This window comes from Bactrocera tryoni, chromosome 5 (genome assembly GCF_016617805.1).
Source record: "Bactrocera tryoni isolate S06 chromosome 5, CSIRO_BtryS06_freeze2, whole genome shotgun sequence".
In the NCBI taxonomy this organism is placed as follows: Eukaryota; Metazoa; Arthropoda; class Insecta; order Diptera; family Tephritidae; genus Bactrocera; species Bactrocera tryoni.
In genome coordinates, this window is record NC_052503.1 from 6,781,695 (window position 1) to 6,808,007 (window position 26,313).

Sequence of the window (26,313 nt, forward strand, 5' to 3'; positions counted from 1 at the left end):
AATCGCTTAATAATAACACCAATAAAACCGTTTTCCAGAGGTTAACTTTTCCGCATTTAAAAGTGTTAAAGTACTTAGCAAATTTAAAGCAAAATCGAATCGATTATAAGTGCGCAGAGATAGGGTAATATAAGGTGGGAGTAATTACCCTTTGCGGCAGCACTTAAACTGAAATTTACTAAGGTTTATACCATAATTCCCAAAGGCAGTAACTTGTGTAAAAAGAAAAATAAAACTCTGTTGAGTTGATATGATTTCTAACAATTTCTCTAATTGGAGTAACCATTAATTAAGGCAATAAAGCTTTTGGGTTAAAACAAAAAAACTTTTTATGGAGAGCTGCTAAGAAAGTTCGAAATAACAAGGTCTGTTAACATTATGTTAATTGTTTACTTGTATAGAAGTATAACTTTAAATTCACGTAAATTTAGGAATGTGTTTTATATTTGGGAATATCAACAAAATGTTGCTTACTTACCTTAAATTATTTAATAGCGGTAATACTTTTAAACCTGCAATGAAAAAAGGAAAAAATAGTAATTTAGATGGAATACCTTTTTTGAATAAGTACATATGCATATAATTTCTTACGTCTAAGGAATAGTAAGGATTGGCAATAAATTAAACTAAATTTCTGAATTTCAAAATTATGATTTTTGTATACACTACATGTACATATGTATGTGTGGATGTAAATCGAGTATACATATAACCGGTTTTTCAGTAAAGCGCTACAAAAGTTTTAAAATAAAATAAAAACGGTTTGGGATATCAGTGAATTTTTTTATTCCTGTGAAAGTACATGCGATGCCATGGAACTCGGTTTCTTTTGCATGTCCACCACCAGCACGCTTGCAGAAGTCCAGACTCTGAACCCAATTTTCGACGGGTTTTAAGCATAAATCGGCCGATGCTGCTGCATTTTCACGTACGATTTTCGTACAAAGTTCAACAATCGTCGCTGGTTTGTTGGCATATACCATAGGCTTGACGTAGCCCCAAAGGAAATAGTCTAACGGCGTCAAATCACACGACCAAGGCGGCCAATTGACTGGGCCATTTCGTAAGACAACACGTTCACCAAACTAGTGTTTTCAATAAATCGATTGTGACACTCGCTGTGTGACTTGTGGCATCGTCGTGTTGGAAACACATATTGTCCAAGTCCATGTCATGCAATTCGGCCCATAAACCGCACCAAACCGTAATTTTTCGGCGTACGTGTGGATTGCTGCCTGACCAATAACGCATATTTTGCTTATTGCCGAAGTCATTCAACCAGATACGAGCCTCATCGAAGATGATTCCACGATGAAAATCCGGATCATTTTCAAGTTGTTGCTCAGCCCAATTCACGAACATACGCTTCAGTTCTTGCGTTAATTTTATTTTGTAGGAATGTAGACCAAGATCTTTTCGCAAAATTCGTCACAACGACGTCACAAAGCTGCCCAACGCTTGAGAACGACGTGTGATGCGCTGGCGGCAGTAATATTCTCGACAATGCGGGCACTTTTTTGTCTCACTGTCATGGGAAAATTTTGTATTGTGTCTGTGGATTCAAATTTTTCCACCAGACGCTCAATTGTTGATCTGACAAGACCATAAATTGGACGTAGCACCCGTAAAGTTGAGGTCACTGACTCCTAGTTTTGAAAGTAAATTTTAATAATTTCGGCTCGTTGTTAGATCGTATATCTTTCCGTGATGAAATGGCAAACCTTACTGAAGAGAAATGTCAAAGGAACGGAAAAAATGTGGCGTCGTTTGTTGTCCCTATCGGTCTATTTGTAAGATTTTTTTTTTAATTTAGTTTAAGTGGCTCCCAAAACTTTAAGCACATTTTTCTCGAAACGCTGTTTCTCCAAAACAGAAAAAAGTTTTTAGAATTGATTAATGTAGGCAATCAATTCTAAAAACTTTTTTGCGTTTTTGGACTTCCGATGATTTTGGATACTGGATCAACAGAATGCTAATTATTTCAAAATAAATTACCGATTATAATCAATAATTACTGATATAAATAAAATGTCTCTTCATAAAAATTCACAAAAGAACCGATTTTCTAACTTGCAATGAATAGGGGTTATTTACGTATATTTGCATTCTAAAATGCATATGAAAAGAGGTTCTATATAAAGGTAACACAATATACATGTATATCTATTTTAGTCTACGGGGAATTTGACCAAACTTTCGAAAAAAGTTTTAGTTAGAAAGTTTTAGCACTATTAGTGTAATAAATAAATATTTAGGCATCCGAAATATTAATGAATGTTTACGAATTCATACGTTTTTCTTTATTTTTTCAATTAGTAATTTTCTCTGTAACGCTGATATTGTGAATATTGAGATCGGATATTTATTATAAGCACGTCAGTGGTGTTTTAGTATGTATGTATCCCACTCAAAAAAAAAATGTGAACCTGGAAGCTATAGACGTTGAACCATTTTAAATTTCTCATCCAAAAACTTGTTTTTCTCAACTCTTAGCATTGGAATATAAAAGTATTTTGACTACTGTCCCAGTGTAATCCCTTATTAGTCTAATTTCATTTATTGTCATTTCATAAGCGTCTTGATAATTAAATTTAATTTAAAATTAAATACGTACATACATACATATGTTGTTTATTTTAGTAATCTCAACCAATTCCTGTTAATATGAAAGTACTAAACGATTGTCGTCTGAAAGCCAATTATATTTACATCAATCATTTTCAGAAAGTGTTCGGTGGTTCTAAGCAAATTTCAATAACAGGCTTATATGGACCTACATATATGTACATACTATATTTATTAAGCTTATATGCATTGTCATAATAATTTTACATCAGACATATCCCAGCAGGAATCTGTCATCGGAGCAACAGTTATGTATATATATTGTATTGCACAGTTATTAAGATTGAAGTTAAATGATCGCTTAGCACAAAAGTATTATTTTGCAATATTTATTGGTGTTCAAACATAAAATGAAGTTTATTTTTTCACATATTATCAAATATCACGGTGACGTAACTTTAGCTTTCAATTTATTACATAACATAAATTCATTCAGAAGATGGAAACTCAGCACTCAATATTCTGCCATTATGTTCTTGTATATATTCAAAACAATCTTTAAACATTTTTCGCAACAAATTTCTCGTTGGGATGCCGTAAATTGTATTCTTAAGCCCTCATCTTATACTTTTGCCACACTAAATGTCGACAAACATTATGACTGATTGTTTCAATGAATGAGATTAAGCTGACGCGCGTGAATTGACCAAGAACACCCCCACAAAACAAGACATTTTTAATGAAGCATGCAATTACCAGTTCAACTGGCTGATTTGGCAGAAGTAAAGCGTTAATATATTGTCATATTGGGTGCTGCATGTACGTATTATGTATGTATGTAAAAATGGGGGAGCAGTTTCGCCGAAAACTTGTAGCAAGTGGCACAGTTTAATAATAATCGACAGAAGCATGCTTCGCACATGAGACAATAGAAGGGCCGTTAAGCAGTTCATGAACTTTGATCACAGCGCGCGCTTTGGAGCATTTACTTTGATTGAGCAACGTCCAACATGCTCAAACTATAATTCCACTGACACATACACATTTGTCCATATATGTACTGTTGGATGTGTAAAAAAGCTGGAATGTCACTGCGCATGCGCGGTGCTGTTGGCTGTGCAATTCCTGATGCACTAAATTTTCATTGTTTTTAATTAAAATAAATTGAGATGCGCCTGGCCAAAGTGCCAGATAAACAAAAAACACAACCTCAGCGCAAAGGAATTGTAAAAATGTTGACTGCTCTTGTCAGACCGCAGACAAATGTAACGAATGAAAGCACGACAATGAAAAAAATGTGACGGAATTAACCGAACAGTAAACCGACATGAAGAAATGACTGAAATGGTGAATTATGTATTTGCTCACCAAGGTGCGGATGGAATATATTTTCATTGAACTGTAAGTGGATGTTTGTATATGCATATTTGCTGGTGCTAATGGGTTTAAAGCACGTCTGTACAAATCACCGTTCCGAACTCCAGCATTTTTTTGAAAATGTCACAGAGAAGTTGCCGCAAAAATTGATACAAATGTGACTCAATAACTCATCAAATCAATCACTTCCTCCAAAAACAATTTCACACATTCAATACTCAGCATTGAGAACGGCTAAATGTCAGGCTGTTTCTTAAATATTTTTAAACGCTGACAATAAGCCTTTTTATTGATTAATCTTTTTGAGAAAAATAATTTTAATAGGGGTCACTGATTCTTCGAGGTTGGCTTTTAAATGCATCATAACTAATGACCACACGTATTATCATGCTTAAAACTGATTTTTTGACATACTGGATGGGTTGTTTTGCAGTAGAAGCAAGAATTCTGAAGCCGAACTCGCTTAGTCGTCTTTCAATCGGATGTGATAGAGATCTCAGGCATTATATTAGTGAGATATTTTGTCTTACCTTTCACCATGTTCTTATAAGTTATTTGCAGAACTCCACCCTTCGTTTACATAAAAATTAATATGTTCGCCTTCAAAGTTAACTTTAAAAGCGTCATTTGATGAAATATTAATTCTAGCGCAAAAACTGAACCTTTCGTAAGACATCCCTTTAAATGACATGTATTAACGTACATATAATTGTTATCTCATATTCTCAAATTAAGTTATGCCCACGGCTAAATAAGCATTCACAATGTTAAACTAAAGCTTGCAATAAAAGTTGTTGCAACATTTAAAAGTGAATTAAATTAATTAGCATATATTTGCATTCCCGGCCCAACCCTCCTAGTAAACACCTAACTCCCAACAACTTATCAGTTTCTTAATTGTTTAATAATACATTGTCCATATGATAAATATTAAGCTATTTGCACCGTTTGTTTACAAAGTCACACTCACAACATGGCACGCAAATATAGATGCTTGTACTCGTAATTCGTAGATTGACAATCGTGTATCGGGAAGTTCTATGAAATAAATTAAAATGCCATAATAATTGTACGTATCGACAATAAAATTACAGGCAATCACTAAGAGCGTTTTGACTTTAAGCCGGTGAGATTTTGCTTGCAACAGAAAATTAATTTGATTGTCTCGTGCTGACAACCTCAATGGCCAATGGGGAGATTTGATATTTGCGCATTCAAAAGTGACAGCCACTATGATATGCAAAACGAACATTTAAAACAATAATACACACATGTATAATATACATACATACATACATAGTATACAATAATTGGAGTTTTTTGTTCGGGTATTCAATATATAAAAATGTATAGTTGGTTGGTTTGAAGGCGATGCCGGGAGTACAGACAAAGTTGTAATGTAGTTTTGGTAGTCATAGGTTCTCTGTGAGATATCCTTAATAAAACGAAGTTCTGGGTGAAGTAAAGTTTATTCCAAACTTCGTTCTATGTCGATAGTGTACAAAGACCTGAAGTGCTCTTGAAGACTTAATGGAAGGTAAGTCGACTATTGTTTACTTTCGGGCTTATATGCATTAATCCAATGATTGAATTCACCTAACTAAAATACTACCTAAAACACTGATCCTTGATGGAGCTCCATGGTCACGTTGAAATTTGAAAAAAATATTCATGTAAAAATGTTCAAAATTTAATTTACATACTTTTTGGTCAAGAGCAAACTTTACGATAATATTGTGAGTTTCTAGATTACAACACTAGTGTTGCCAAATCACTAAATATAAAAGGCAACCTACATATTTGGAAGCTTGAAAGAAAGATGTTTGCTTCCAATCAGCAAAATATTAATTAGATTTTAGCTCTTAGTGCAAGTTAACATAATCCAATAATATCTTAAAAATTTACAACTTTTCTCCTAACAGCTAGATTTACGCCTACAAATCTAAGATCTCCTCGTATTTATAAAAAGTATTAAATTGAATTAAATTATTATTAATTTGCATTCTACTTTTACGTAGTCCTATTTAATATTCATACTTCATAGGTATTGTGCTAAATAGCCAAAGAACCTTTTATTGAACAAAGCGGTCTAACTGCCTTGTGTGGCGAGCGCCGCAATTCACTTACATAAAGGAGAAAATACATAACAAAAACGAGATTTTTAATTACCAGCCTTATTTGGCTGTCAAAGCAATATTAAAATTATTATAAACATATATATTTACATGCATACATACATATGTACATACAGAAATGAACGTAAATGCACCATATATGGAAAAAAGCGACTTTCACGATTGTCAACCTCTTTGTTCAGTTTCGTTTTTTCTTTATTTGGCTGATCTTATAAAGTGTTTATTGCTTCACTCTTTTCCATATAGACAGTGTTCTATATAAACATTTAGATAGTTGTACATACGTAAGCATACACGCTCCTATTGTACGGTATTTAACTGGGAATAATTTTGTTCTTAGTTTAGTTTAAACATTTTACAAAGCAATCTTTTATTGGTGAACCCAAAATCTACCTGCAATGGATTATGGAGAATATATATTTATTAAAAAAAATCTATTAGGACGTAGAATAAAACTCTTTTATGCGCATGCAAAGTTTTGTATAGGAATAGAGTCGCAACAATCGGTGGAGAGAAAACAATAGAGTGAAGGGTTATTAGTCCCGCTGGTGTCAGAAGGCCTATGTGCGTTGTCAGTTACGTCTTGGAAGAATCGAGTTTAGAATATCCTACCAATACTTGGTATACACCTTATTTCAAAGCTACAAACCCGACAGAATACTTACACGTAACGATTTGAATTGGGATTTTGATTGATCTTGGACATCTACTTGAGATTTTTCCCTTCGTGTTTGTATCTTTGACCGAAGATTTTCGGTTGAATTGTTCAAGGTACATTGTTGATTTGAACTGCCCGATTTGGCATGCCCATCAGATGTTGGCTCTTTCAATAATGTATTCGCAAGTCATTCCGATGCTTAGAATCGGTTGCCATAGGATTGTCAATATGATCCTAACAAATGTCGTTTTAATTGCCCCTCACTCACTCAGCCAGCTAATGATGTCAGTGTTCGATTGATGCTGCCGCAAAATTCAGAATTTCCGAAAACGCATCATTAAATGCAAACTTTCATGCGTTGAAGCGTTGGATTTTGTTTAATTAGCGCGCATGCAATTTTGAATTATGAGCCACTGACTTTGCTTGGGCTTCATCGCCGCGCGCTGAACGCTTTGATTTTCAAGTTCAATTGCCGAAAATCGCCATGCAATGAGCAACGCAGTCAACCACGTGCAAAGATTTACACGCAACTGACAAGCAAATAAAAGATATGTATGTAGTCTAAAGTGAGGCGCTTCTGAGTATGTAGATATAACGCTTAGGAATTTGTTATGCGCGACAATATTTATCTGCACGATACGCACGCGCTTGTCGCCAGCGGCAACAGCAACGGCAACGGCTGGCGCTGGCGACACCATCAACAAAGCTGCCGGCCAGCAAGTAGCTTGGTCAAGGCTACTGCTGACTTTGGTGACTTATTAAGAGTCCATCCATTCATTGAGAGGAATGAGCACACAAAGCTGTTTGGTTTGCGTATTTGTCAATGATTTAATCTTTTTTTTTATAAAAAAAATCAGATTGTTTGTGTGCTGGCTTGCGGTTTTATTGACACCAACGCAATGAAGTAATCAAAAATGTATTTTTTTATTATTTTCGAGTTTTCTGTGTTTCGTATTCATCGATTCTGCATGGTCGCTCTTAAAAGTTCATTACACAAATATCAGTTGTAAACAAAATAGCAACACATAAACAGTTGTAGACCTAATACCAACAATAGAACTGATTTGTCATTTTCATTGAGTAAAAACTGAAGTACTTGTATGCTAGCGGGATATTAAAAAAAAGACATAACATAAAAATTAATTCAGGCTCCGTTTGACTTTGATTTTAAAAGTAGGTTTGCCGGAATTTTGTTTAACTGAGCAAATATAATAGTCGTCATGATGCAAAAAATAATGGTAATACAGAAGGAAAGGCTAAATCAATGCGTTAAACGGGAATGAAAATGCAATTTTTGATTGAAATCGAAGTTGTCCGAAAAACAAAAGTGTAAAACTTGGATTTTGAGGGCTGAAAATGAACTAGATCAATCTGAAATTGATTTATACAAAACATCTAGTAACATCATAAATTCATCCCAAATTTTGTCAACGATTTTTCCAGTCCTTGAAGTACTTTTCGTAAGCATTTTTGGGATGACTTTCAGTTCCTTCAGCGAATGTTGTCGCTTCGATCGACTGAGAACGTGTTCGATGGAGCGGCAGTTTGGAGAATAAGAAAAAATCACACGGAGCTAAATCTGATGCCTACGGTGGTTTCATCGATGGTATTCATTCGTTTTTGGCTTTAAACTCGGTCACAATCGCGGCCCGATGCGATGGTGCATTATCGTCATGTAAAATCCATGAATTGTTCTTTCACAATTCCAGCTGTTTTCAACGTATGTTCTCATGCCAACCCTGCAATACAGCCAAATAGAACTTCTTACTGATCGTCTGTCCCTCCGGAAAAAAATTCATGATACACCAAACCACGAATATCGAAAAAAGCAATGAGCATAATATTTCGGCTCGTTTATTCCCTCCATTCCGATGATGGTTGCCTTGTTTGCATGTCAAACTCATAAACTCATGTCTCATCAGCAGTTATAATGCTCTCCACGAATGTGGTATCGGAATTCGCATTATCAAGCTTGTCAAAAGAGACAAGTTTTCGTAAAAAAGAGGAACGAGTCGAGCAAGAACGCGTGTCATACCCAAAATATCTACCAAAATCATTCTAACGGACTCGCGAGATATGTCGAACTTCTTACTATCTCTCTAACACTTGCCGGACGATTTTCAAGTACCATATTCTTCACTTTTTTTTAATTTTTTCATCAGTTGAAGAGGTCGAAGGTTGTCCAGAACATGGCATGGCTTCAACGATCTCTCGACCGTCTTTGAAGGCTCTGTACTTGTGTTTTTGATACAACTAAATCACCGTAAGCCTTTTCTAACATTCGCAACGATTCCGCACTGAAATTTGGTTAGAAATACAAAATTAGAGACAAATTCTTTGTTCGATATTTCCATTCATTGTTAAAATCGCAACGCACTGTTTGGGTGGACCGATTTAAGCAGTCGCTGTAAACAAACTGGTTGACAGATTTCACTTATATTAGACATATTAATTAAAAACAGTCCTATCAACTTAGCGAATTAATTTTTTTTTGAAATATTACCTTGGGAATTTAATTACAATTTCCGAAATCGAACCAAATATATATAATTTTAATTATTAATTAGACTTACCGATAAATTCATTGCGTATTCGTATACGGTCTTGTAAATTAGATGCTGATATAATCACGCAATTGATGAATGCCAATAAGGCAACTTGGTATTCAACATTGGACGCTTTCTCCAGTTCGTTTATAACGATTTTGAAACGATAACGTTCATTTTTGAGATTCTGTGGGAAAGAAAAAAATTATTTTAAAAATATGTAGATACGTTATAAAATTAAAAACATTAATAAATGAGCAACATCACTGAGGGTAGCTTCTTCAATTAGGTTGCATATTTAGTATGAGAAACTTCGATCTTATCACATCAGCAACGCAATCGAAACGAACCCGAGTTTGTTTTTACATAGACTAGAAACTGAACAATATTCCATAAAACTTCTTGGAGAATACCTATAAAAACTAACAAGGTGAACTAGTCTTTAGAAGTTATAATATTTCAGAAATTATCGAAAAGAGCGACATTCAATGTTCCATTGCCAAGGCTAGAGCAAAAGAAAAGGCTAACCTGGGATCAAATTAGTTGAAAACATTTGAGGAACCAGGTTCATTTTATATGTAGTCAATATATATTCCAATGAAATTTCCGAGATGTGTGTTGCAAGGTTCACCAAACAGACGGAACTTCCTAATTAGTATATTGGACCAGACGAAAGATGGCAAAATACTGTCACATGCAGGGTTAGCCTGGTTGTTGCCCGTATCTTTTCAAATAACTATCATAATTTCTGTATAAAGTACACAGTTATTAAAGAGATGGGCGTGGTCGAACATTGTGGTTATATAATCATACCAAATTTGTTATAAAGGCGAGACATCACATTACATTTTATTGATTTCATTTTGCACTATCCTTTGTTGACATATTTATCGATTTTATTTTTGTTCTAGTTAGTATTTGATAACATGTTGTAAACGGTAATGTGAATCAACATACATACATACATATTATACATATATGTAAGTATACAAATGCATATATAACTATAATTGTCCATATATGCGTATGTATGTAACAGAACCTAGAATGTGGGCTTGTGTGCAATCGTTTGCTCAACTTAACCTATATTCTTCGGCAAATTCTACTTATTTCCTATAAAAACTTGTGATACACTTTTTTCCTGATTAAGATCTTATCAAAGATAACTGATAATTTATAACACACAAGTAATAGTGGAACGAGCATATGGGTTGGAGCATATCAAGCACTGTGCGCTATGTTATGCCTTTTCCTATTTACATTAATTTATGGTACACAGATATGTGTGTAAGTAAGTATGTATGTATGCACTCGTGCTTACCTTGTAAAATTCTAGCGTTTCAATAGCGCGTGCGTAGCCATCGGCGTTGTAGGCGCACAGCGCGGATAGCAATTCGAAAACTTGCTTCTTGACGACGGCATTGCTGGTGTCTAGTGCAGTGCCCAATTTCGAAATATATTCACGATTCTCGACAATGTAATCCAGTCCGATGCGTGAGTCCATTTTGACTATGCAACTAATGTCCGCCCCTTGCTCTATTGACGGCAGACCGATTGAGTTACTAAATGGTTGTGTGTTTTGTTTTCTCCTGCTTTCCTGAGGTTTGGTATCTGGTGTTTGGCGTTTAGCTTTGAAACGTTTAACGGTACCTGAGTAGTTTCATTCGAACGCCGTCACCAATATTATAAGCAAGACAAGCAATGCAATCGCAGTAATTTTATGGAAATCGTTGTGCTTTCTGCAGAAAATCTTTATTTTCTATGTTCGGGCGTGTGGGTATGTTCAGTTGCAGTGCTTGTTGTGGGCGCATTCATGTCATTGTAATTGGGTGCATTATGTGCGTGCTGGTCGAGCGCATCTGGAAGAAAGAAGCAAAGAGAAGCATGAAATTAATTTATGTGACTAGTTGGGTCATTACTCCAATATCAATTTGAGTCTAGTCTAGCTGTCTAGATTGTCGTGCGCGAACTAAAGTATGGTTATTCGTTCATATACTATATGTATTTGTATATACAGTGCATCAAAAAAGTTTAGGCACAACGTAAACTTAAATATTTATCCAAAAATTGCATTTTTACTAAATATTTAACTAAAAGATATTACATATTTTTAAAGATAATAAAAATATAAAAGATTCTACATAAAAAAGTTTAGGCACAGATATCGAAAATATTGTTTTGAATCCGATTTTTGTAATTCTAATATATTGTTAAACCTTCATTGGCCTGAAAAACTGCTTCTAAACGTCGACGCATGCTTTCAACTAGGTTAGAGGCCTGCTCAGGAGTTATATTTGCTCATTTAATACGTATGGCCTTTTCGATGTTATATGGTGAGTTCGTATTTTTTTCCAGAAAATGCCAAATATGCTCTATAGAGTTAGTGACTGGGTATTGAGGAGGTGTTTTTAATTGCTTACAATGGTAGATAAGCCATTCTTACACAAGATATGACGCATTTTTCGCTTGTTGATAATGAACATGAAATAACTGCCCACTTAAGACCTACTTTTCAATGCTTGGAACTAAGATTTTAAAATAAGAGTGCTTATTCATTTCATCATCAATAGAAACGATATTTCCAACACCAGACGCTGCAATGCACCCCCAAACCATTACGTTACCGCGGCCTGGTTTCGCATTCTTAATTATTCGGAACTCGCCCATGACAACCAGCTTTGTGTAAAGTGTTACGTAAATTTCGCAAAAACTTAACTTACTCACAATTTCACAAATAACGGATTATTGCTTTGCTTAGTACGATATACATGTATGTATATATGTAAGCTAATAATACGAATTGTGCCACAAATTGAATAAATTATAATTTTAAAATAATTATGATTAATAAGTCGAATAGAGCAAACAAATTAATAAAACATATATTTCCCTAAAACTTAACTTACTCACATTTTATGCAGAATCTTCTTCATGAGCGTTTAGCCGTTTTGTACAAGCATATCGCGTTTATTCTGAAATAACGGATTGTTGCTTTGCTTATTATGATATACATTTTTATATGTATGTAAGCTGCGTCGAAAAGTTGGTTAAAAAAATTGTCATTTCAATTTTGAATACACTTTTCAGCGAAGACAACGCCTGTGCCAAAACTTTTTTGCTTCACTGTACATACGTACAAACCAAGACTAATATTATACGAACTTTATTGCTTAGACTTATCAGTGGTAAGTTGCCATGTCACATTCTTATTAATTTATTTATTGAATATTGTATTTAAAGTGTTCAGAGTGAAGCGGTCACACCAATTCCAGGGTTGCGTTTATGAAAAAAATAATTTTTGGTTTACTGTAACTTTTTCTGTATTGTGCATATTTCGTGGCTTTAGAATTTTAATAATAGATTGATCTTTCAAGTCTAATATGGCACTTCATATAAATCCTTCTGTTTGATTGCAGACTAAACAAAATTGATAGAGATGAGAGTTTTTTGAATACATTGTAGTATAACAATAAGTTTAGTTAATAAAATTTACGACAACCCCAACGGCTTTTCGGCTGATTTAAGAAATTTCTCAAAAATTTACCGCAGTTTCAGTTGCAATTTTCAATCCATTGGCCCTTACCAAGAGCGAGCCATATGACGGCTCTAAGAAGTCAACAATCTAAGCAACTTAATTTTGAGTTATAGTGCTCTAAACAACTTTAACAAAAAAATGTCTTAGTCTAGTCTAAATTGCCGATGTTATTTCCTCTCGTTCAGAGTCAGCTAAACTGTTTATCAAGATCACTTGAGGCGCCCAGAAGAGAGACCACTTCAACGGACCTGCTAATGTGCAAGTGCCCAATAATTATCACTTAACACATTAAACCCGGCTTTGGCTAGTGGCTGCATACAAGTATATATAGCCATTTAGTCGTTTGGAAAAATGTGAATTTCGAAAATCAATTAAAATAGTTCGCTTATAAAAATTTGCCAAAAACAAATTTATTTTTATGATTATGGCTTGATGAAGTTTTTATCTTTTTAACTGATTAGTCAATATAGAACAATTTTCTCATCAATTTATTCCTTTTGCTTTTTGCTAGATGTGTGAGCTTTTAAAACCCGTTATATTGCTTTCCTTTCCATATACGCACATAAATATGTATTTTGCGCGAATCATAAAGTTTTCATGAATATTTACAATCTAATAACATCAACTCATATACACACACACACACAAAGTGCGTGCATAAAGTGTATCACTCGTTTAAACTTCAATAAATAGTCGTGGCGCCAACTAGATCGCATAATTTAATGAAAACGTAAAAAACACGTATTTACTCGTATTTATTAATTAATCTATAATTTATATGCAAGTGTGCACTTATTATAAAGTCACGATCGAGAATTACTTAACTAAGTCAGCCCGCCGTCAGTCGTTCAATATTTATAAGGCTTAACTCAATGAATTGATTTTCAGAAACTATTTTAAAACGCTTTGATGTTTCCACTTAGTGTATATGGATGTCTTTATGTGTGTAGCGAATTATTCTAATTTGGATATTTATTCGAATATAAAAGTATGTTAACTTCTAAGGATCAATGACAAGCATCACAGATGGCGCTGGCGATCAGATACGATCGTTTTGAGTGACTTAGAGGCAAATCATTATCATCTACATATAAAAATTTTATTTTCAATTAGTTTACAAGCTGACATATTTTTCATATGAACCCGTGTTATAAGGCTTGTCGTTTTGCTTAAGGGGTTATATCCACTCGTAAGTTTAAAAAAAACCAAATTTTGTTTTTGTATACGCCTATATCGAAAATTCGAATGTCTCCGAAAAATAGAAGCTGACCCGGTGAGTTGAAAATATCTCCGAAATCCTAAATTTTTCACATGTCCTTTTTAGATATAACAGGTGATCCAGTATAGTTTATTTTTTCAATAGCCAATAGTCGTGTCAAGCTGTCATGTTATTTCTGTTCAGTATTGTTTAAAAGAAAGTGTTTCGCGAGCTTCCTTCAATGTCCTTCCTTCACGGTCATTACAATCGGCTTACTAAGCGTATTATTCGTAACACCATCACCCATCTTGAGTCACAGCATTCATTATTGGATAATATTCGACCGAATAGACCACGTCTTGTACGTAGTGAAGAAAATACAGCAGCCGTAGTTGAGAGTGTACACGAAGACCGTGGAGAGTCGATTCGGTGCCGTGCGCAGCAACTCGAACTGAAGTATGGAAATACAGCTTGTCTAAAGATCGAAACCGCTCGACCTTCCGTGTGGTTTGTGAGCTGGTGGAATCATCGGTTCATATTTCTTTAAAAATTATGACCGTGAGAACGTAACCGTCAATGGCGACCGTTATCGCTCGTGGTCTCGACATTTGGTGTCAACAAGACGGCGCAACTTCCCGCACATAGCATCAATCAATGGATTTATTGAGAGAACACTTTGGTAAACAGATAATTTCCCGTTGTGAGCCCGTCAATTGGGCACCAAGATCATGGGAATGTGTAACGTCTAGAGTCTATGTGAACAGTGCCGCTTCGACTCAGGCCTTGAAGCAAAAAGTAAAAAAAAAAGCGAAATAATGTTCTTTTGAATGATAATAAACATGCCTCTATTAAATGTGTAGTATCTGTATTTTTTCCATAAAAAGGAAGGGAACGTCGAAATGGATAACTCTTCATCTGGCAGGTAATGACAAAGAATAAGATTTTTGATAAAAATTTCTCTGAAGTCTAAATTCAAGATAATCTAAAATTTTTCAAAATGAATTGCTGTTTATGAAAGTATATTAAATTCTGGAAAAGTACTGATTCGCAAGTAGATATAACGAAAGATAATAATGCTCTCCCATATTGAGCATTTAACTTCGTCAACAATTATCCTAATCGTTTTTCTTTGTCCGTTAAATAAGTAGCAAGCTACAAAAATTGAAACTTTCCAAACTTGGCCAGGATTTTAAATTATATACTATATTTCTATTAATTTTTAAAGCAATTCATGTTGGGTACCGAATGAATTTAGCCCTTCCTAACTTAATCTATATAAGTTTCTTTGAGATTATGTGTCAAATGCTAGAGTGAGAAAGAGAAATATAATACTCCATTGATTTTGAATAATGAATAACGAACGAAGTTGCATAGCGTGTGTTTGTATGTACATATGTGTTCACCTATGTTTGTTTGTAAATATTGTGTCGCTAAATAAATTAGTTGACAACTGCCATTGACGTTTACAACTCAATTGTTGAACGATTTTAACGGACTTAATACTTTTGTAACACTTTTTGTTGCCTTTGTAGTACGTATTTTAGGTATACATATATGTACGTAAGTTTGCTTATAACTGGAATTTTCGATTTTTTTGGAAATATTAATGTGTTGACGTTTCGCAGATTGAGTGCGCGCATTTACTACTTTACATTATTTTGTTATGCATTTTGTCAAGTGAGCGACAGTACCGCTATATATAGACAGCTGATTTATTTTTGGATGCATGCAGAGAATATAAATGTCTTTTTAAAGCTTTCTGTTGTTGAATCGTGGTGTTGGGAGTTAAATACTAAAAGTATTCTTACCATTACCAGTGCTTTGAAGATATCATTCATTGTTTTGGGCGTGTTGCGTATGAGCAAAAATAAATGAGAGGCGCGTCGAAAATATCTGAGACTGCAAGTGCAGTTAATTAATTAGCAGCTGATTAAATGACAGAAGTAATACATTCTTATAAAACCGAGTAATAACTGGAATTAAGGTGAAATTGTGTGTACATACATACATACATATCGTCACTTAAAATGCAAAATAACCTAACACCTTTTCTTGAGTTTACAGGCGAAGCAAAAATTATATGATAAAAACCAATCACATTGAAAAAAATTTGAGTTTTGGTTATAAATATATATTATAAATACATATACTATATTATATTTATATATGTATATAACTAATATTGGTTATAAAAATGGTTACATATTAGTTATAAAATGGTTATATATTGGTTATAAAAATGGTTGTATATTAGTTATAAAATGGTTAAATATTTTTTATAAAATGGTTATACATATATTGGTTATATCTGACAGCAGGGGCAGAAAATTCTATGTTACATATATATATGTAATATGATGTAGTGAATCGTAAGCAATAAAAAACTCAATTCAGATTTTTTGATGATACATTGTTTTGCATTTTAGGTGACGATATGAAGAATAAACCGTTACGTCAGACTTATTGTTTCAGTAAAAGTCAATATGTAACCGCAATTTTTTTCCGCCAAAAACTATTTATCAATAATTTATAAACATTTACTTTTACTTACAAAGGAAATACGCGTAATTTTTTATATTTTTAATAAAAATTAAGAAACAGCAGCTAAAATCATTGTCACAGTCAATATTAATATTAGAGCGAACGTCTGTCAAATCTTATTATATATTTTTTTCTCATCAAACTTTATTTGCGTTCAAAAGTCAGAGCAATTTGTATGTGTTCTGAGTGTGTATATGTATCTTACTGTCGCATATAATAATCACATAATAATTGTGTGTCAACAGAAGTCAAATGCAGCGTAAATTCACAAAGCGTGTATAAAAGCTTAGAAGATTCTCGCTAAACAGCCTGCGACTTTTACGACTCCAGGCTGCTGTTAAAGCCCATACACATATTTGCTTTCCTATTTATGTACGTATTTATGTACGCTTGTATGTATGCACGTGTGCACTTATATATCCATATTTGTTTGCACAGTGTGGGCTGTAGTACACTTATTAGCAATAGAATGCTAATTTGCAATGTAGGAAGCGAAATACAGTGCCCAACAACGCCGCTCACATGGAAGTGCATAACTCAATATTATTTGTCGCTGAAATAATTTTACTTCATTTGTTCACAATTCACAATTGATTGGCAATTTTCAAGATGGAACATAATTTTCGAAAAATTTATTGCACACCAGTTAAGTTACCATAGAACACAACACACACACACACATTACACAAGCACAGCGCGCATGTGTCGAGGCGAAGTGGGAGGCTGCAAATCCGAGTTTGTCGCTTAAATCATCTGTTTGATTGGTTGCCACAGCGTTAGAACACACCTCTGCAATTTTCAATTTCAACTTTACGCTGTGGCTTGTTGCCTCACAGATGATTCACATAAATCGACACAAATGTTTTTTTTACGCGTCTATATAAAGTAGTGTTCTGAGTAGGTGTTTAGTCGTGTATTCACCGAGATAAATATAATTTAGCGCTTAATTAATGGACATATACTGATCAAACTCACTTGACTTACTATTTAATGCAGGCGAACACACCTTAATGTAGGGTTTAACAGCGACGCAGTGAGATAGAGAAGGAGGAAAAGTGCGGATGACATTAGGCACGGTCAAAGTCAACTGGCATGCGCCTGTCAGTTACAACTTTATTATTCAATATCAGCTAATTGCTTGCATTATGACGCAAAACGAGATGAATTCTTTTGTCGACTTGTTTGTGCGACGACAAAAACGATTGCAAATAAAGCTATTAAATTAGTTGACTAACAAACAAAAGCCATTCAACATGAAATGGAGCACAAAATGTAAAACGACTAATTAGCGGTGACACTTTTCTCAATTGCCAATGCCCAGTAGGAAAAACTGAGCTAATGGTGATAACGTTGGCTAAGTATGGGGTTAGAAAAGGCTTAAGTTTGAGAGGGGAATACTGAAAATTTTGCTGTATTTTATTAAATTAGTAGGATTTGTAAGAGATTGTATTGTATACCTGAACACATTCTTAAGCTAAGCGACAAATCGAATTTTTTCTACGAAATAACTACTAGAAATATTGGGTAGTCGAAAAAGTCCTTTCGTATTTTGTCAATAATCTGAAGTGCTATCAATCACATTGTGTCATACCGTATAGTGTTGGAAAAGTGTGATTTTAAGCTTCATTCAACCAAAAAAAAATTAAATTCGGGGAAGTTGAAAAAAGTTATAGCTGTTCAAAGAGTGAAATTTGCTATCTTTTGAAATTTTTTTATAAAAAAGAGGCTTACGGAGACGATGCTCTATTAGTTCGTGTAGCACTACAATGGTTCGCTCGCTTCCGTTATGGAAATTTTGAAATTTCGATTTACACTGATGAAAGTTTTACACTGATGGAATAATGTCTCTAGCGGAAGAATGGCAAAAAGTGGTGGACCAAAATAGTACAAATTTGTTTACTTATTTATTGGTATAAATATAAAAAAAATAAGTTAAAATTTGATTAGAAATACGAAAAGACTTTTTCGACTACCAATATTAGAATTTGTATTTGAAAAAGGTTATAAATAATTTACTTTGCTAAACATTTTTAGCAAATGAAATTCCGACAAAGTGAGGTTAACTTGATGACATAACCTTATTTTAATAAGGAACGAGTGTAAATACGCCAGCAGAACACGAAATGAGAGCACAATGTAATTTGTTGAGCGGTAACTATAAATGCATTTCGAGCCGAGAAACGCTTTTGAAGCAGTGTTTGAGAAAAAAGAAGAAACAGTTGTGGCTTTTTTGTATTATTTACATCTTCAGCGGATATTGCAAATTAAAAGTTGGCACAAACTGTGCATACTTGTACATGTATGTATGTATGTATTTAGGTGCATGAACAAGCCTTATTTGACTGCCACGCCTCTTTGCAGTTTCAGAAAATTACAAGTGCGCCGGCAAATGTTTTGGCGCATGCGCATGCGCATGGAATGCAGCGCCAGCTACTGTCTTTCCTCTCTGTAAGGCATATACATATGTATGTATGTACATATGTGTAAGCGGCAGAAATTCGTCGTACAATTAAGCTCTGCTACCGTGTGTGCAAGCGGCGCAAGGTCGTTTCAACTGATTTATTGTTGTTGTTACATTTTGTTGTTAACTCGTTGTTCAGTTGCTCAGGTGCAAGTCTTTGTTGTGGTCTTTGCTTTTGTAGTGAGTTTTTCATTTTTATTTTGTCAGTTGGCGTTGGTGTCAGTGTTACGCGTGCGCATGCGCGTGCTCATGCGCGCGTACTTCAGCGCCCTCATGTTGGCGTCGTTACAACGCTTTACAGCAAAAAAGCAGCTTCAGCGCGCCATCACCTGAGGCGTGATCGCTTGTTAATGCGCCATTTGTTGTTGTATTAGCCTTGCTTTACTTATAATATCATCATTGTAAAGAAGTGCGGAGCAAAAAACAGACCACAAATATTTTTAAAGATTTTATAACCAAGAAGAGAAAACGAAAATAGCTGCTGCACTTGTATATTTCAACTTTCTGTGGTGTTTGTATGTGTGGCGCCTGAGCAGGCGGCTAAAACACAACAACAACACTTGGGTATATATATATATATATATGTATTTTGTAAGTTGGCGAAAAGTAGCCAGCTGCTGGCGTTATTTTTATTACAAGCGCCGCCCATCCTCCCCACTCACACTTTTACTATTTATTTAATTATTGCAGTTTGTACACTGTATGCACTTGTACATATGTATATAGTATATATGTATTTATATGTGGTTGGCCAAGAACTTAAGGTGTGCCAGCGGCATTGCGTTGTTAGCATTTTCTGCTTATTTTTGCATTGCTAGATGACAGTTGTAAAATATATAATAATACAGAATAGATGCAAATTCATTGAAGGAAATATAAATTAAAATGTGATAACGTTATGAAGGCGGTGAATAGACAATCAATTAGTGTCTGTCGATTCTTTACGAACTGGCGCCTTGCTGAATTCATTTTGCTGTAACGGTGGATTATAAGGGATCACTAATAGGCAGTAGTGAAAACCTGCATTTATTATAGCATAAAAGGGTTTTAAAAAATAGTTTTGTTCATTTTCTTCGGCCTATATGCTGTACTGGTCCAATGTAAACTATTTCTTAACAGGTTATAGCGCTGTTTTGGGAAATAATGGGTGAAGAACTTGATTTTACTCGATAATTTTGCATGACAGCATGCTATAGTGAAGCGATCTAAAGATTTTTTCGGAGATTGTAGCGTTATATGGGATAGTACGGTATTTCGTGCCAAATTTTGTGAAGTAATCTTGTCAAATAAAAAAGTTTCCAAAAAAGGTCAAACATTACAGATCGATGTCTCAAAAACTGAAGGACTAGTTGGCGTATATATTGACGGATGGGCATAAAGACATGGTTAAATCAGTTCATTACGTTATCAGTTGTTTACATACATATGGTATATATTTTATATGGTCTCGAAGTTTCCTGCTGGGTGTTAGATTCGATTGCACCGTGACCTAGGGTCTATTGTGCCCTCTACTAAGTCACAACGTCTCACCTAGCCCCGGAAAATTGATAAATTCCAATGTGCTCTCGATTTCCGGAAAAAAATATGCCAGGTGCTATTGAGGCGATGTGATTCCTATTGGTTCCAAGGGCCTATATCCTGCGTCTACAGACTGCTGTGTAGTGGATTAGCAGGTGTTCTGGTGTTTCAGACTCCAAGTCGCCGAACCGGAAATTCGCACAAGAAGTTAGGTCTATGTTAAATAAGTGCTTCTTGAGCTTACAATGGCTAGTGTAGAAGACGACAAGTAGCCTGAGTTTTTCCCTTGGTAGGTTGATTACATATTTAAACCTTTTAAGGTTGTAACCACTCATTAGCAACTTGGCATGACGCATGCTTCTTCTTACCCACTGCTGGCACTTGATTACGTTCTGATAGACTATTCAGTGGTTTTATACACTCCTGCACCAATACCGATTTGATCCCTTATGCAGAAATCGCTTTGAGTACCGCTTGACTATACAGAACACAGTATAGTTGCACACCGATTTATAACAAAGACCTTTGCTTTCGAGCCGTCGATGTTCCACTTGATTGTACTGTTGCTAAGCATTAGAACGGAATCGTTCCATACGGCCGTACTGCTGAAGTGATGCGTTGGGAAGAGATTATCTTACCTCTGACAAACCCTTCTGCTGTCATTTGGAGCAGAGTGTGTTTGGTGATTCCTGGCTGCAGCGGGTTGAGTTTCAGTAAGACGTGCGCATGGTAGCCGACATGCAGACGCAGGCGAGTCGTTGCAGCTTCGATAGTTAAAGTCCTACCGACGTCTGCGATGCTTTCGGAACCCAAGCCAACGCTCGAATTGGTCGCACGATCATCGTGTACAACTATCTGATAATCCTTGGCTTGCAACCTCAGGATTTACCAGCAAGCCGATTGCCCACCATCAGTGCCTTCGTAGCTTTGACTATAGTCAAGTCAACATGCTGCTTCTACCGCAGAGTGGAATCCAGGATGAGACCAAGATATTTGACCATATTAGTCATCTCTATCTCTCTGCCCCGAGTGTTAGGTTCCTGAGGCCAGGCAGAGACTTGCGTCTCGTAAACGGGACGGTGGTCGTCTAAACTTTGTCTTTACAATTGCCTTCTTCTGAGTGTTGTGACCATACTACAAATTGTTCAGGGAATACTGAGTAGTAGCTAATTGAGAAAGTGGCAATATTGTGGTTAATGAGAAGATCTGTCATTTTGGTATAAAGCTAATTTATGTGAAAATTTCAAATAACCATGTTTTTGGGTTGTTTCCTTTTATCTTATTCGCGAAAAAGACTTTGATGACTTCTTATGGTACGTAGTGGTAAGACCATATAAAATAACATTTTAAGAATCACTTCACTGAAGCTTGAGCATAGTCAAGTTTGTCTGAGAGTGCAAAATTTTTCATTTCCTCACTTCTAGGCTTGTTTATCGGAGCTATTATAACAGAATATAGCACAAAACACTTCCTTGCAGATTGGAACCGAAGTCGTTCCCACAGACACGCATAAATATATATATTTACAGATAAATATATGTACGTTGTTTGTTAATTATTAACAAGCGTTTATGTATTTTGTCACAGCTATCTGCCCTCTTACGGCGCTGACATTTAATACATATAATCTTAATTGAGCATAAATAACGCGCACAACAGTAAAAGGCGAGTAGGAAGGTTACTGCAACCAATCAACACCGACAAAATGAAGCAAAAAAGCAGCAACAATTATATTAACAAGACACAGGAGAATTGCAAAAAACGCTGTAAGCAATAATAACAATATTGCCGACAGCACTGAGCGTTGCCATACACAAACACACATACATATGTGCATAACTGATGCTCAAATATCGGTAAAAATGTTGTGTAGAAAAAACTGTCAACAAAGTAACAGACGCAGGCGCAGACGCAACAGGCCGCAGCCGGCCCAGCTTGACCGCCAAACGGCAGCCAAACAACTCGTCCACCTTACCCATTAAACTTGACGCCGCTTTTACCGATTTGGACGGAGATTTAATTTATTTTCGCTCATTTCGTGTTTACATTGTTTTCATTCCTTCTTTTTAAAGCCGTTTTTTCAACGCCACAAAATGCCCATAAACAAAAGTGTAATTGAATGAGCTAAAATAAAAATGGGCAGGTCACAGAGGAGCGGCGAAGTGGCGCCGCAGCGGCAAGGTGTTTGTGTAGCGTCGCTAAATGATGGGAACAATTGCGCGTAAGTAAAAGTAAAAAGTTAAAAAAAAGTGATCGCAAAACTACAAAATAAACGTTGCTTGTTATTGTTAACGAGCGGAAGGGAGGAGGCGGCGGAACGCATGCGCGCATGACGCATGCAACGCAACAACAGCGCAGCAATTTAACGAATTCATTGAGATGTGCGGGCATCCTAAGTATTCAATTCAAGTGCACTTAAGCGCGCGAATCAGTGCAATTCACTGAAATTCACAATGAAAGCAACGCGCATAAAGAGAAATCGCCGTCGAAAAGGAAAACGAAAATGATGGCGCACAATCGCGGCGGCGGGCGAAGTGCCAATCGCTGACCATTTTTAGAAGTCATGAGGTCAATGCAACTGATTATGCACTATACCATAACGGCGCAAGGACGGAGAGGGGAGATAGGGAGACGAGCGCGCTATGTGATGCGTGAGACGGATGCGTCTGAGCAGTGCATGCGCGCACAATGGCTGCGCTTTGTTGTCGCACGAATCGGGTCGAGGCGGCTGCCGTCCTGCACTCGACGCGCTTGCTGTGATTTCCTTCGACTGATAGTCGCAATGACTGCGACTGCGACTGCTGGCAAATTATGCGTAAATACAAGTTTATGAAAATTACTTCATTAAATTGTGGCAATGCTGAATTTGTCAATTCCCCATTTGCTAGTCACTTATGCACTATGTGCATTCGGCTGACGTCCTCGAGACGTTAAAGTTATTTAAATAATTTAAAATATTTATTTCTTTTTCTCTTCGCATGATTATTCGTACGCGTTGCAGAGTCCAGCTGCATCTGTACACGATCACCTACATCAGCCAAAAGTGCTAACAGCGCCATCTCTACTCAAATTCGCACTCGTTTAAGCGCAAGCCCACTCTCACACCCACTCAACTCCATTAAGCATTTTACTCTAGCCCCACAGACTTTAAATACATGAGAGTGCACATGCCATCATAGATTGAGCATCAGCCGCGCACAGATGGCGGTGAACATGAAATATTTGTTTAAATAAAATTTAGTAATGTTAAGAGAGTTTCTAAGAAGATTCTCAGAAAGCACTTGATCAATATTTGTTTTTTATACTAAAACTATTAAGCATGGTAAAGAAAAAAAAGAAAATCAAAACCCGTTGGAGCGAGCTATCTTGGTGCAAAACTGCAAAAGTCATGTGCAAAACGGTCGAAGAAGAGACTGTAGGAACATGATCGGAATACTGGTCACTGTCTGGTGGCGACACACGCCCTCATAATGGGGCTGACAGATCGAAAAAACTTCAGGAAATGTCCAGAGCAAGGCACCAGGGAAACAATGGAGCATCTCTTTTGTACTTGTCACACATTGACAAGACTACGCAGTAAACATCTGGGGTCTCTACGATATTATACACTGTAAGAGGTGTCGATAGTGAGCCCAGAGACTCTGTTAAAACTCGCGTCAAGTGAAGGCATCCTAAAAGATGACTACTTCTCATGGACCTAGTAACTGAATACCATCTGGTATCGCAAAGGACCAAAACTGGTCTATGCGTGGCTCATTGGCCTACTTAATCTAAGACAATTCTAAAAGAACGTCTGTATAGACAACAAAGCAACAATAAAATTGGTTGGGTTAAGTGATGGGTGTTTGAATTTTCGAAAATATTTTGTACTATTTTGTTAATTCATATAATTGTTAACGGAAATATTGTTTTTTGAGTTTTCTTGTTAATGTTAGTAATTGTGTATTGGCTTACAGAGAAAAATTATTTACAAACATTGTTGACAAAATATCCCACTGTGCGGCGCTTCACTCGTCTTAACGATTTACTGTGTGAAAAGCGCATCTTTCAAGCATCTCTGATGATTGTTGGATTAATCTTACGTTGCTTGTTGTAGATTGATGTGAGTGCTTCGGCTGCTGTTGCCACTACAACTTGCTACCATACACAACTTTAGCGCGAATATTCATGCAATTGTTGTTGTTGACATTACTTAAGTGCTGTCACTTTTAGATAGAATCATTCATTTAATGTCTAAAAGTGTTCAAATCATATTATTAGTTGTGTCTTTGAAGCTAATCACAGCATCACAGCAACGGCAACCTTGAAATATGTTAATGGCATTTAACTCCTACGAATAAACGATAAATCTTCAACAAGAGAATCTGTAATTTCGCTACTAATGCTAACATGCGCTTAGTCATACAAATTGATAAAGGGGATTAAATCGAAATTATTGCAAATATTAAAGCAACATCTTCAAATAAATGGATGAAAATGAATAAATGACTTCAAAGTAGAAAATTTTTAAGAATTTCTAATTAAATTGTGGTAGGAAATACGTTTCCATTATAAAAAACAAGCAGGAAAAAAACGTCGAAAACATACATATGTATATGTTATTTTATGTAATTTTTTCTTATTATATTAATATATGTAATTTCAATGAAACTCCTTTAATGCGCATTTCTTTTACAATTTTCCAATAGCCAATAGTTTTTTTTAAGGCCAACACTAATCTGCCATCATGGGGCGATTCCATCGTCTTTAATACCTTTCCTCCCCCCGTTTAAGATCCTGGTGAAACCTCTTTCCATGTTTCTGACTATAATTTCGTAGGTTATACCAAAGGTAGTTGCGGCTGATAAGTATAAATATGAGCTCCTTGAGCTGAACGTTTTCCAGCATATTTTTCATAATTTCCTCATAATTTTGGGCGTCTAATTGTTGATAAAAGTTTTATGATGTTGTTGTAGTTTGTGTTTAACACAACTAAAGAAATTTGCTCTATATACTACTATGAGCATAAAATTTTTTCATAATCCTAAAATTCTTAATTTATTCTTCAAAATCGATGTCGTCTACTCAAATTAACCTTCCAAGGCTCTAATACAAGTGTACAACATTTTTTCTGTTCCCCGAAATAGTTGTTAAAGTCAAATTCACGAATAGACTTCAAGGCGGGTAGCGATTCACCTTTAATGTCTTCAATTGACTCAAAACGGTTTACTCAGACCGGTCGTTTGAGTTTGCTGAATAGCCAAAAGTCACACGGTGCTAAATCAGGCGAAGACGGTGGTTGCGGCATGATATTGGTTGGAAATTTGGCAAAAAATTCTCGAAGAATAAATGCAGTATTCGACGATTTATTATCGTGATGCAAAAACCAAAAGTTGTCGGCCCATAATTCTGGCCTCTTTTTATGTATAGCTTGGCGTAAACGACTCAAAACACTCAAATAGTATTCCCTGCTGACAGTTTCGCCAGTCGGAAGGTATCGGAGTGCACCACACCTCGATAATCAAATAAAACTGTCAACATAACCTTGATTTTTAACCTGCTTCGACGAGGTTTGTTCGTCTTCTGCTCACCTTTGCCACGATACTCGGCCGACTGATAGTTTGTTTCCTGGTATGGCATAGATCCGAGACTCATCGTCTGTAATAATACGTCTCTTCATATCCTGGTAGTCGGAAAGCATTGTTTAACAGAAGTTAAGGCGAAGCTGTTTTTCAAATGATTTACATTTACGATTGGAATCAATCGTGCTTTATTTTTCTTAGGCCCAAATGATCTTTCA

At 35.7% G+C, this 26,313-nt stretch overlaps 1 protein-coding gene across 1 annotated transcript in view; it reads right to left on the reverse strand.

Moving 5' to 3' along the window:
* The window catches only part of LOC120776831 (formin-J), a 77,381-nt gene that overhangs the window by 13,703 nt on the left and 37,365 nt on the right, over positions 1-26,313 (reverse strand). The window contains exons 3-5 of the mRNA XM_040107852.1: positions 10,603-11,140; positions 9,309-9,468; positions 479-512 (exon numbers count right to left, since the gene is read on the reverse strand). Coding sequence (XP_039963786.1) covers positions 479-512; positions 9,309-9,468; positions 10,603-10,785 — 377 coding nt within the window. The 5' untranslated portion in view covers positions 10,786-11,140. The remainder of the gene's footprint in view (positions 1-478; positions 513-9,308; positions 9,469-10,602; positions 11,141-26,313) is intronic.